Source organism: Heliangelus exortis, chromosome 31 (assembly GCF_036169615.1).
Source record: "Heliangelus exortis chromosome 31, bHelExo1.hap1, whole genome shotgun sequence".
Classification (NCBI taxonomy): Eukaryota; Metazoa; Chordata; class Aves; order Apodiformes; family Trochilidae; genus Heliangelus; species Heliangelus exortis.
Genome location: NC_092452.1, coordinates 561,487 through 574,540, shown reverse-complemented (window position 1 = coordinate 574,540; position 13,054 = coordinate 561,487). Strand labels below are relative to the sequence as shown.

General features: G+C 42.3%; 1 protein-coding gene across 3 annotated transcripts in view; it reads right to left on the bottom strand.

Moving 5' to 3' along the window:
• The window catches only part of DIP2B (disco interacting protein 2 homolog B), a 64,735-nt gene that overhangs the window by 29,819 nt on the left and 21,862 nt on the right, over positions 1-13,054 (bottom strand). For all 3 annotated transcript variants that reach the window (XM_071729472.1, XM_071729473.1, XM_071729474.1), the window contains exons 2-4: positions 6,927-6,998; positions 2,068-2,223; positions 995-1,120 (exon numbers count right to left, since the gene is read on the bottom strand). In XM_071729472.1, the coding sequence (XP_071585573.1) occupies positions 995-1,120; positions 2,068-2,223; positions 6,927-6,998 (354 nt within the window). The remainder of the gene's footprint in view (positions 1-994; positions 1,121-2,067; positions 2,224-6,926; positions 6,999-13,054) is intronic.

The following is a 13,054-nucleotide window of genomic DNA, read 5'->3' as shown; positions in this document are numbered from 1 at the left end:
GGGCTGTGGCTTAAAATGTAAATGTTCTTCAAAGTGACTGCCTGCCTATACTCTTAGCTGTAAATCAAGCTGTTAAATCATCTTCTCCCTAAGTAGGGTGCAGTTAGGAAGGGAAGAAAAAGCCTGACTCCAAGCACACTGTAAGTGGTGACCTTTGAGTAGCACCCATAGCTCAGACTGTGCTGAAGTCCTGGACATGTTAGTACAAAGCTGAGACCCAAGCAGACACCAAGAACATGCATTAGCCCCCAGTGGAAAAGAAATGAAAAAAGGAAGTAGGAAGGAAAAAGGAGGTAAAAGAATACATGTGAGTGAAGTGGCCTAGCAGAGCAGTTCCAGAGAGAGGTATGAATTCACAATGAGATATGAATTCATAATATTCAGATGACTTCATCAATCCAAATGACTGTGATGCTTCTGCACAAATGAGAGACAACATAAAAGTCACTGCCAGAAATGACACATACTCATTTTTAAGCCAGTGCATATATAGCTGCTTGAAAACAGAGAGGTTTGTTAATATCTGATGCTCATGCACCAGAGCAGACACCACGTTATCCAACGTATTTGCTGCAGCCATTACATGGCAGGGGTTAGGAAGGAAAAGTCCTGCAAGTCATGGAATCTCCCAGGACCTCCTCCAAGGTCCTTGCCCAGAAGTGTACATGGCTGCAAATCCTTCTTCTGTGGGTTGACTATTAAACCTTAACAAAACCAAAATGTCAGTTATGCAACTGAAATAGGTGTGAGGAAACCAAGTCCAGAAAACCTGCTCAGTTCTTGATCCTTTAAAAAGCTCCCAGAAGAGGAGTTCTTCCCAGCAGCTCCTCGAAAACAACCAGCTGCTCCAACCTAGCAGGAGAGCTGCAGGAGTTAAGAGGCTACCTACAAATGTGCTGAGGAGCTGGAACATTTTGACAATTGCAGCCTCTTGATTTGGAAACTACTGCAAACCTTAACAGCCACACAGACACCTACACTGCAAGAACCTAACCTGGGGGAGTGCAGGCATCAGCTGGAGACTGAACAAACGTAGAACGTCTTTTGGTTGGCATAGGCAGAGCCATTTTCTGTTCTTTGTGTTTGGCCAGTGCTGCCTGGACAGCTTCCGTGTGGATATCTGCAAAATGGAAGTTCAGACACTCAGTTTTGCAACAGTAAAAGAGGAAGAAAAAACACACAAGGCTTGTAGATCTGCAGCTACCTATAGCTATGCAACCCCCCTGTTCTAAAGTGCCTTCCCAGCCACCTTCACGAGTTACATTTCCTTTTTCCTTTTGTTTTAAACAGGGAAACTACCTGAGGTTTCTAAAGTTACCAAGCTAATAGCAGGGCCAGGTTTTTTAGTCTGGAATTTTCTGGACTGGCCATATTTTTGTGTCTCTAGCAGCTTTTAGAGAAAGCTGAGCCCCACGAGACTGTTCCCCTCAACCCAAGTTTATGCTAAAATGTGCTTATGCATAACATAAAATATGCACATAAGCCAAGAGTGTACAGAGCCCCAGGTGCAACTCTGGTCTATAAACTGACAAATTCTGAGCCAGTCGTCTGATTTAGGGAAAACCTTATGTTCAAAAACCTGCATGGATGCAGATTTCATGTAAATCTCCAAAGTTACTAACTGCAGCTGTAAATACATGCTGATTAGTAAATGAAACAGGCCAGGACATGAGGCTTCCATCCCTATGCAAACATCCAGAACCCTTTAAAGGAAAACACACCACTGGTGATGAGAAGACAACTTAATAAAAAACTACAGCGAAAAGGGAGAGCTCATCTAGATGGATTTCTCAGATGAATGTATTAATTATGCTTTGCCAAAACCCAGAAAACTATATTCTTCTGATGTCTTTTTAAATGGTGCCATATGATAGCAGAGTTACTGGAGAAGGTATCATTGATATATTTTATTTGTCCCAGTTGAGAAGAAAACTTAGATCTTGCTAATGCAAAGTGAAAAACAAAACGAGGGGGAATAAAAGAATAGGTAGGGCTTTCCATCAGTGGATGAATAATTATATTCTCCCTCATTAACAGGAATCCAGGAGCTCCTGCCCCTGCCCTTACCAGATCGATAGCGTTCATCTCGGGCTCCCCCTGAGCGACCTCGGTGAAATTTGGATGAGGATGAGGATGAGGATGCTGCTGCTGCTGCTGAGGCTGGAGCTGCAGATGGAACAGGCATCTGAGTTCTGGCTTCCTTCTGTAACACTGAATCAGCTCCTGGAAAACAGTTCAAAATTCTCTGAGAAGAGGAAATAAAAGTAAGTTCCCTGAGCGCTTTTTTTTTTTTTTTTTTTTTTTTTTTTTTTTTTTTTTTTTTTCCTTACTATACTTTTCTCTTTTACCATGTAATTACAGATGGAAGAGTTAAACTTCTGAACTTCTGGTAAAACGATTTGTATCAACTGTTTGGGAAATCATGGTCCTTTCCAGCAGTCACCTTGTGGACACAACAAGCAAAGGGGCTGGACTGATGCAACAAGTCATTATCCCACATGGAGAATGAAGAAGAGCAAGCCCATAATAAACATGATGAAACTGGGTTCTTCTGCTGCTGTCCCACTGACCAGTGCACAGTATTGACAGGAAAACCAGTAATATTCCAGCAGCAAGAGCCTCCCCTGGTCACATTAATTACAAACCCAAATAGCCCTCTGATTGTCCAGGTTCTGGCTCCTTCCAGTGTGTCAAGAAGTGAAGGGCTTTCCCACCCTGGAAAAGGCTGTTTTCCCCATGAATCTATAGAGCTAAATAAGTAATATGCTAGGGAATTATAATTTTAAACAATTCAGGAGCAATCAGTGCTGCTGGAGTTTCAGTTCTAAAATGAATCTGTGCCTGAGTGGGAACTTTTGAAGAAGTAAAAACTAAAGGTCACGTAGCTGAATTCCCTCCAGGTTGTCACCCCGAGTCATGCAAAAGGGAGGCAATTGTGTCATCTAAATATGCACAACTTGTGAATTCTCACAAACTACCAAAGGATTAGAGAAATGAAGAGGAAACCACAAATCCTGGAGCCCAATTCCAGTTATACCACTTTCTTAGTGTGTGGTTTTAGGTAAACAACGTAAGGCAAGTGCCTGAAGCTCAGGGAACTTACAATACCAGCAAATCACACCTAACCAGTTGCAGAAATCTTCAGCCACCTCCAATACCTTCCCAACATCCTAAAGAGCAGAATATTAATTGAATCTTAGGTACAGGACCTGCTAACTGGAAGACCTGACCTCCCAAGCAAGATTTTTCAATTTGCAATCTCAGTTTTCCCATATATCCAAAAGGATCAGTGTCTGTGTTCCCTTTTTGTCATTCTCCAACTCATTTCATTAATAATTTGCTTAACATCTTTGTTCTCTGTATTTGCCTTAACCAGAAACATGACAGATTGAGAAGAAAAGCTTAATGCTTTATGAATTCAGGCACCCACTAGATGTCAGCAGCAGATTTTACACTATTTGAAATTCATTATTAAATTCATATTCAGTTCTCTCTCAGAAACCTGGCAAAAAAAAAAAAAAAAAAGCATCTCCTCTGCTCTGCAGGGCATCACAAGGCAAACATGATATTCCATTTACAAAGGGATCAAACATGTCTGTAAGTGACATGACACACCAAGAGCAAGCTCTTTTGTTTCAGTATTTTGCTATGACATAACAACACCTTCCAGTAGCCTCACAAAGCATTCAGGCACTGATGAGGAGACAAAAAAAAGTGTTTGGCTACAGCAATTCACAAAGCAACACACAGGAGCTCAGCCTGGCAGGTGAGAGGTGTCTTATTTAGCATTCCCTTCAGAGCAACCCTGCTACAGCTGCAGTTTCTGCTGGCAGGACCTGGATCTACACAGAGGCATGAAAAAGATTATTTTGGAGTCACTTCCAAAGGATGCTGTGTATTTTTTAATTGCCATTAGTTTGTAAGCAGAACTGACTGGCTGCTTTGTGATCCCTGCATTTTGTTGAAGGGAAAGGATCAATGATTTAGGTGTTCAGAGAATTTTTTCTTTCATAAAACCATTTTTAGATTAAAAGACTCATTACAGGCATCACATATGATCAACAGGGATAAATGTTTACCTTAATAACAGGGCCAGTAAATGCTCTGACAAAAGAAAAGCAGCAGGCAAACCTGTTATTCTGCTGGTTTTGCATACAGAATTGAACAGAAGTGCTAGTGTTGGACTGGTTATTCTTTCTAACAAGAAATAATTCTATCTTTCTTTTTTTTTCAAGCTGTAAAAATTGTGTAAATAACGAAGTTTTTAGGGTTTTACAGGTCACTGCTGCCTCTCAGATTTAGGAGATTCAGAGAGTTCTGCAGGAGCTAGCTAGATATTAATTCTGCAAAGGAAGGAAGAATTCAGGTGCTCCATTGATTTAGCCCTGGATATTATTTCAAAGATGTAAAAATTTAATTCCTAGAGCCAAGCAATAAGTTTTATTTGCAGTTGTGGCACCCCTCATTCTGAAAAAGGAAGAAAATCAGTTTCCATTTGGGGTAGCTGCAAGCCAGACCTTGTAAAAGGGTGAAAGCTTCTAAAGAACCTTAAGCTGGAGCACGTGTGCATGATTTACAGGTTTAGACAAAGCTATTTTATCACTGGTTACTATTCACATCAGCTCTCGTGTGAAATAAGGTGATATTGTCAAAAAAACAGTTCCAAGAGGTGGTGAGTTACTATCCCACCTCTCAGTAGCAGAGAAGTTCATCTGTCCATCAAAAAGGTGTTTGGCACAATATCAAAACATCTTTTAAACAGGTGTAAAACCACTCAAGCTTCACAAACAACCTTGAGAGGGACCTGAAAACACCAGTGCTACTCCAGCAAAAGCAACACCTCAAAGCCTTGAGGCCCCAGCCTGCTGCAGAAGGGAACTTTTGGTTTAGCTCCTGTTACAGCCATTCAGAAAGACACCAGGGATGAGCTAGCAGCAGGGCTGCCTGCCTTTATTTTTGCAGGTGGCCAGACAGCAGCACCCCAAGGAATAAGCACCCCTGTTTTGGTTCAGAAAGGAGTGGAATCAGCAGCATTACCTGACACACACAGCCTGGGAAGCTGCTCCAAGTCCTTCCTTCAAAGCTTTTTTTGTGCAGCTGCCAGCAGATCACGGAGGAGCAACAAACCCTGGTATCTCAGCTCCATCTCCTCACTGAGTTCCATTTACCAAAAAATGGGATGTTACACCAGGAAAACATGTATCTTTAGGTAATTAACATTGTTGCCTTCACTCTAAAATAATGAGGCAAGCTCCCCAGAGGCGATGTGAAGGGAACACAGATTTCACAGGAAGAATCTCCCAAATCAGAAGGCTGGCATGCCCTGGCATGTCACCATTACCTCCTCTCCTCTCATTTCACATCGATGAAATGGAGACAAGAGCTAACACCAGGAAGGTGATTTGAGAAATGCACTAAGTGCCAGGCCTCAGGATTTTTTGTTGCTGTTGTTGTGGGGCTCCATGAATTTTCTGCTCACTACCAAGGTGACCTGATTCTGAATTCCTCATGCATGACTTCACCAGGATTTTTACAATAGGAGATTCCCAGATCTAGGAGCAGAAAGGCTGTCAAAATGCTATCTTAATTGCTGACCTCATCAGCCTGGGTCTCTTCCTGAACTTTAAGTCATTCTGCAGGTTTCAAAAGAGCAACAATTAAAGTAGCAGGGCCGCAGACAGACTTGGGAAACATTATTTCCCTCCCCCTCCCTTAAACAAAATTTTCTGAAACAAACCAAACCCGTGCACAGTGACAGGCAGGAGGGGCACATGGTGTCAGATGAAAAGCAATTTGTAGAGCTTCAGCCTCCAGCAGACTCCAGGACAAAAGCCAAGAGGGCACTTGAACATATGAAAGGAACCCACATTTCCTTTCCAGGGCTTGGGATCTCTCCACTGGTACAAGACATCAGCCTGAGACTGTAAAACCTGCTTAACAAATATCTACTTATAAAGACCATAAAGAGGGATTAGTCGTGAGTATTGAGGTTTGGGTTTCTTTAAATAACAGAAACAGATTTGATACAAAGGTAGCGACTGAGAGCTGAGAGATTCCTTCCCCATCCTGGTTGGGGGAGGCACTTCTCAGTAGTCAGCTGTTTGTAACAAAATCTAAAATTTGAAGGCTAAAACCCAGGTTTTTTGCTTGCTTTGCTACCTTCAGCCTGTTAGCTCAGGCAGAACACACTATTCCTTTGTGCATAAAGCCCCCACTCTGCCAGGAAGTCTCAGATAAGTGAACCAGCACCAGTTTGGTGGCACAGGATGGTGGCAGAATCCTCTTATGTTCCACAAGCATTTGCCTGAACTGAACTGCTGGCATTTCAGCAGAAAAAAAAAAAAAAACAAACCAAAAAAACCCCTAATACAATCTTTCCCCAACGGACGTGGTGCTGATGGTCAATAAATGCACTTTTAGCCTTCACTCTTTTTACATTTCTTTTTTGGCTGTGGTTCAGTAGCAGTAAATTACAGTAAGCCCAGTCATGATGTCTGTCCCATCCCCATTCACTCCCCAGCCACCTCAGTTTTTAATGGTTAAGCATCTCAGTAGTGCAATTATTTTGGGTAAGCACCCCCATAATAATTATTAGGCACCCTTAGAGCCACCTCCTTCAGTTTACAACTGTATAAAATTCTCCTACACACAAACAGCACTGCTGATTGGTTTTCAACCAAAAGAAACAGATGTAAACAAAGCCCATGAATTCAGCAGCTCTGGTAAAATAAACCAAGAAATGATGCAAAGCCTCATGTTTCTCCAACAAAGAATTAAGGTATCTGAAAGAAGGATTCAGTACAGGCTCTGCAAATTTTTAGGAAGGTTTAAAGAATAATTCTTGAGGACTTCATGACTGATTTGAAGCCACATCCTAAAGGTCAGGGCTACACAAAAACTTTCTACCAGCTGGAACAAGTACCTACCTTGGGTTTGTGGAACATAGGGAGCCAGAAGCTTTGCTCTCTTCTTCTCATACCCTTTCTGTGTGATGTCCCCTGAAATCAAGGAAAGAAAACACACTTAAGCATGTCCTCTATTTTTCAATTTGAGGTCTTTTTGCTTTTCCTGTCAGTGCTGGGAAGGTTCCCCATGATCAGAACAATGCACACACTGAAGAAAACCTGAAACCAAATGAGAGTACATTATGATTTCAAAGCCTTGATGTTACAGAACTTCTGTATTTTCCCTTGGGATCAGATATGCACACTATACCTATTTAAATGCAGTAATTTGAATCAGAACAGCTATCTAAATGGAATATCAAAGCAATGAAAACCAAAAAAGGGAAAGCTGGATTGCATGAAAATATTCTGTAATCACAAAGCCAACTTAGGCTAATAAAATGGAATTAAACCCCAAACAACGGGGCAAAGGGAAAGTGCAAATTCTGAGCCTTGTCTTAAAACTCATCAAATTGAGAACAGCTTTTAGCAAATAAATTGAGCTCACTGCAGAAGCTGTTTAGGGCACCATTGAAAACTGAGGCAAGGATGAACAGAGTCAGCTTCTAGACTGCTGCCCAGCACGCACACCCAATGATCTGGAAAAACTGGACTTTTAAATAAGTCTATTTGATATTCAGTGAGAGCAAGCTAGGAGATTTTGGGCTTTTTTTTAACCTGCAGTTCCACTGTTTGCCTACTGGTAGAAGCAGGCAGGAGATGTCTGGGCTCCACAGAAGCAAAAACTCCAGAAGAGAATAAGTATTAATAAACTTTTTCCTTTTTAAAAAAACTAATCTGTCTGATCCTGGAGATGTACCATCTGGCTGCTGTCCTTTGTTTTAATTTCTTGCATTACATCAGAACCACAAGAAAGACTGAGGCCTTGAAGGGATTTAAACAAAAAGCCCTGCAGCATTTCAAGCCTTTGGTCGCCTGACCTGCTCTTGTAACCTCTTATCTCTTGGGGCTGAAAGACTGAACACCATCAAACACACAGCAACAAGAAAACAGAACAATTTGGTACTACTTCTCCAGCTCAAATGAAGCCCAGATTTTTATCACCACCAAAAAAAAAAAAAAAAAAAAAAAAAAAAAGACTGCAAACAGCACGTTTGCTTTGCTGGGAACCCAATTACTGCAAGGCAACAGCCTTAGTGCATCCTTCTGCCAGACACTTCCAGCCTGATCTGGACTGCCACATCAGAAAAGGTGATTAAAGGGTTTAGGCTCTAAGCCTCCCAAACACAACTCTGCTAAAACATTCCAGCTAACTGCCCATTTTGCTTCTAAAGAAGATTCTGCAGCAGGGAAATGCTTGGAAAGGGAATGGACTCAGCTCCTTCGTGCTGGACAGCCAAACGTCACTGTCACCTGGAACCTGAGAGCTGAACTGGGTTACCAGGACAGAGGGTGTGTGTCTCCACACCAAATTTTATCTCACTGCTCTAACTCTACGTTTGAGTCAGGCCCCAGCAAGCCCAAACAAATCCAGCAACTGAAAATGAGAATGTCCATGAAGCACCGAAATGCCAAGCAAAGCATTCGTTTGAATGCCTGACTGCAACACATCAGAGCTGAGTGAAATTAATCCAGCTCACAGGAAAGGTATGCTGCCAGGGGAAGGGAAGGCTACCTGCAAGAGACAGCTGTAAAAAAAACCAAAAAAACCCCAAAAAAACCCCAACAAACTGTGCCAAAAGGATCATGTTTTGATCGACCAAATCCAGCAGCTTTTCCGAGCTTTCCCTCTCTCTTTTCAGAGGCTGCTTTAGTTTCTTCATTTGCCTCCCAAACAGCCCAGGAAAACCAAACCTGTACAGAAAGGGGGAGGGATTTCTCCTTCTAAGTCAACCCACAGATTTGTTTGTAGCTTGTTATTTCATGATTAATTTCTCCACAAGGTTTAATTGGACTCTTGACACTGGTGGTTACACACTACATATAATGAAACATTTGCCACGGAAAATTATTGGAATTACCAAGGAACACCAGCACCTTATGAACCAACAGCAGCACACTCAATTTTAGTCACTTGCTCCACACTAATATCCTCCCAATAAAACAAACCTACCCTCCCAGGAATAATTTCTCAGGAAAAAAAAGCTTGTATATAGGCATGGGTGACAGGTACAAAGTCATCTCAATAAAATCTTGATCCCATTTACTACACCACAAGAGTTCTGACAACTCAGGCCTAGGAAACAAGTGTCCCTTTATTGTGCTGCACAAGTTGAGTGCATTTATTGTAGGAAGCCTCTTCCCCCTGGTTACCCATCATCCAAATTTGGTATCAATCTACTGAGTCAGAAAGTTCACTAAGAGAGAAATTTTCTTTCAACTTTTTCCCTTTCTGCTGAGTTCCAGGAAATGGAACTGACTGGATCCAAACATGAAGGCAGACTTCCTCACTGAATATAATAAATTACAGCAACAGGAAGAGAACCAAGACAATAGGACTGCAATCTCAAGAACCATTCACTCCTACAACATAAACCTGGTAAATCAGCAACACCACTTCCAAAAATTCAACACTATGTGACACTTGGTATATACTAAATTCTTCCAGCTAGCTGAAAAAAGAACCCAAAACCCACAACCCCTCTCTACACAGATGCAAGACACAGCACTACAAAGCTAACATTAGCAAAGCAAATGAGAGCTGACAATTTAGCTTTAAAATGGTGCTAGTGTTTGTTCATTCCTAGGAAAGAAATCACAAACAAAAAACACTTACTGCTGAGACATTCTTTTGGCCCTCTCCCAGCTACAACTGTTTCTGTTCAGTTGTAGTTTATATTTATCTATATCCTAAGCCAGTTGTGGCTGTGCCTCCACATGCTGAGGGGGCCCTGGGAAGGAAATGGGATTCTTGGCAAAAAAAAAAGCAAAGCTTCAGGGTTTTTTCAGCCAAGACCCTTTTGCCACGAACAATGTGATCTCTGGTAGAGTCTCAATGTGGTGTCAGAAATCTTTAGGGCTTCTTTTGTGATGTGTTTGTTTGTTTGGTGTTGTTTTGTGTTTTAAAAGGACATCAGAGTGTCCTTTTAGTCCAAGCTAAGCTGCTGATGGCAGTGGAGGAACAGGCTCTCCTCCTTCCTTGACACCTCTGATGAGGTGACAGCAACCATCAGCTCAGCTGCAGTGATGTCTTCACCTCCTGCAGATAACCAGGGCATTGGGAGAGACCCAAGTGTAAATCCAGCCCACCACCACCATCCAAGTTCATAGACTTCCATTTGCTTCACTCTGCTCCCCAGACTCCCAGGTTTTCTCCCAAAGCTCTGCTCCCACCTGCACTGCTCCCCCTGGCAGCAGAGCTCATCCCATGAGGAATTTTCTCCTGTTGGAGCCACCAGCTCAGTTCTCCTGCTTCTTTGTGGAGCATTTGATGGACCAGCCCCAGGCAGGTTTGCAGAACAGGTTCTCTGGCAGGAGGCCAGCCCTGGTATTGCCTTGCTTCAGTAATTCCTCATCTCACCACGGATAACAACCCCGTTCCCCCCTCTTCCAGCCCTCTCCTCCCTGTGTTTGATTGGATCACTCTTCTGACAGTTTTAAGGAAGAATTGGAAGAAATCACACTTTTCAAGACTAGGAGCAATACACAAGAGATGCCCTTCAGTGAATTCAGAGTAGGATATAATTCTGTTTTTATGGTTTGCAGAAAGAAGACACATTCAATCAAGGACCAACAACTTCTCCTGATCTGAAACGCCCGGCCAATGATCCTGACTGCAGACATCTCCATGGGGGAGTCCAAGAGGCCCTGCTGGTTTCTGATTAAAGTGCACACATGAGAGTCAGAATTCCCTAGAAAAATACAAAAAAAGTGAGGTTCTGAGATTCCATTTCCATCCAGTTCCCCTAAGCTCTTGAGAGGAGAGGAGAACTGATCCTCGTCACGCAAATCCCATCTGGATGTTCAGACCCTGGAGCTGAAGTCAGCCCTGGCAGAAAGCAGAGTTTTGGCTTGGCCAGGGTGGAAGGAAGGCTTGGGAGCTCCCACTGCTCAGCCTGGATGTTCCACCTACCTTCAAATCATGGAACAGAGAAGCCTGAAACTTCAGGAGTCTCACCGCCCTGTGACGCCAGGCTGCTTTTTAGCAATTAAGAGCTGATGATCTATTCCAAACAGTGGTGCTCAATCAGTGCAAGGTGGTAACACCAGCTAATCCTGCTATGCTCAGACAATACTCCTCTTTCAACATCCTTGCTCCCCTTCCCCCCCTGGAATGAGAACACTGAATCATTTACTGTCTAACAAAACCATAATTACTAGAGTGGAGAAATTAAGGAAAATGATCACGTAGTGCACAGCATCTCCCCAACAAAGCTTCCAAACACTTGGCTGCATCAAGCAAAAGATTCAGATTTGAAAGCAGTTTGTATGACTTTTCAAAAAAATGTTTGTATTCTTAAGAAGAAGAAAAAATGCTGAGCAGTAGCCCAGAAGACAGATTGCTACTCTTGTTATTTAACAGCCAATACTGTAACAAGATTATAACGAAAATAGGAAATAAACTCCATTATCACCACTTCATCTGCTTTCCAGGTCTCACCCCTATAAATGACCTTGATGACTTTGCCTTCCTTGCCTCCTCCCCTGCTTCAGCTCTAGGCATGGATTACAGGCAGCATCTCCCTGCAGCTGCATCATCTCCAGCTTTGAAAGAATACAACAGAAAACCTGGTTTTGCAGAGCTTTGGATTTCCTGTCCTTGACCAGGAGGAGACACCCAACTGGGGATCCTGAAACCCAGAAGTGCAGTTGAAAGGCCAAACTGTTCTTTTGCTGCATGCCACTTCCAGATAAGGTTTTCCAAGTGTTTGGAAGAGTCAGGTGGAATGTTTAGAAATCCAGAATGAGGAAGGTATGCACTTCAGACTCTCTCAGTTATGGCCAAGGCAGAAAATAGGTATCAAACCAACCAGTTCAGCACTTCAGTAGGAAATGCTGTCACCATACATTTATTTATTTTGTAGCTACATATCTTCTTTCTTCATTTCCTGGAGGACTGGCAACTTCTAGACACCCCTGATGGTTTTGCCAAGGCATAAAGCTAGGATGTCCTCAATCCCAGGCTTCAGAAACCCAAAAGACAACATTTAAACCTTTTTCCTAAGGCCTTACTTCCAAACAGATGATACCTGTTAAATGGTCTTGCACTCCTACACTCTCTGGCTATAACTTCAGCACAAAAACTCTGTTTGAAACAAGTTTAGACAATTGCCTCTCTCTGTCTGAGGCCAAATGATGATGCAGCTTCAAAGATTCCCTCCTCCTTCTTTCTGGTAAAGCTGTATATCAGGTTCCCCCTTAACAACAATACCAAGATTTGCAAACTATACAGAAAGAAGTCACTGATTTCTTGTAAGAAATAAAGCCTGCCTTACTCCATATGCCATACTCCCCCCAAAAAAGCAAAAAAACAGCCCAAAACCAAACAGAATAGGTTTGTGCTTTGCAGTTTCCCTTTAACAGCATCATTCTATTCTCATTAAGAACATGAATAGGCTACTGAAAAAAAATCAGCAAGTCTTACAAAGCTGTGTTTGTTAAGCACAAGCATTATACTGCTACAGTTTCAGTACTAGAAGTTTCACAGACAGATCAGCTCCAGATTAATTTATACACACAGTACAAGTCCACTTGGCTCCAGCACTGGGGGGACTCTGTTCCATGGCTTCAAAAAATCTTTTCTAAAGGCTTACGAATGTTGCTTTACCAAATTAAAATGCTTTTAATATCACCATTTATTATTTCAAGAGAATGCAATCAAAGATTAGGTTTTTGTGACACAGTCCTTCCCTGCATCCATGCTCACTTCCAGGGCTCTGTGTCACTCCAGGTCACAAGGTGAACTTTACCACAAGTGTGCCTTAAGTCTTTTTAATGCTTTTGTTGTTTTACCTTTAAACAATAAAAGCTGAACTATACTGAAGAATCTCTTTATCTAACAACAGCATTTTGGAGTTCCAGATGATCCACTGTCCTTGAGTCACCCGTCTGGGCCCATGAATTACGAGCAGTAATCTCAGATGCCATATGTGACACATCACCAAACTGGGTGAGCTAAGGACAGAGTTCAGCTTGCTTTCTGCGTGTGA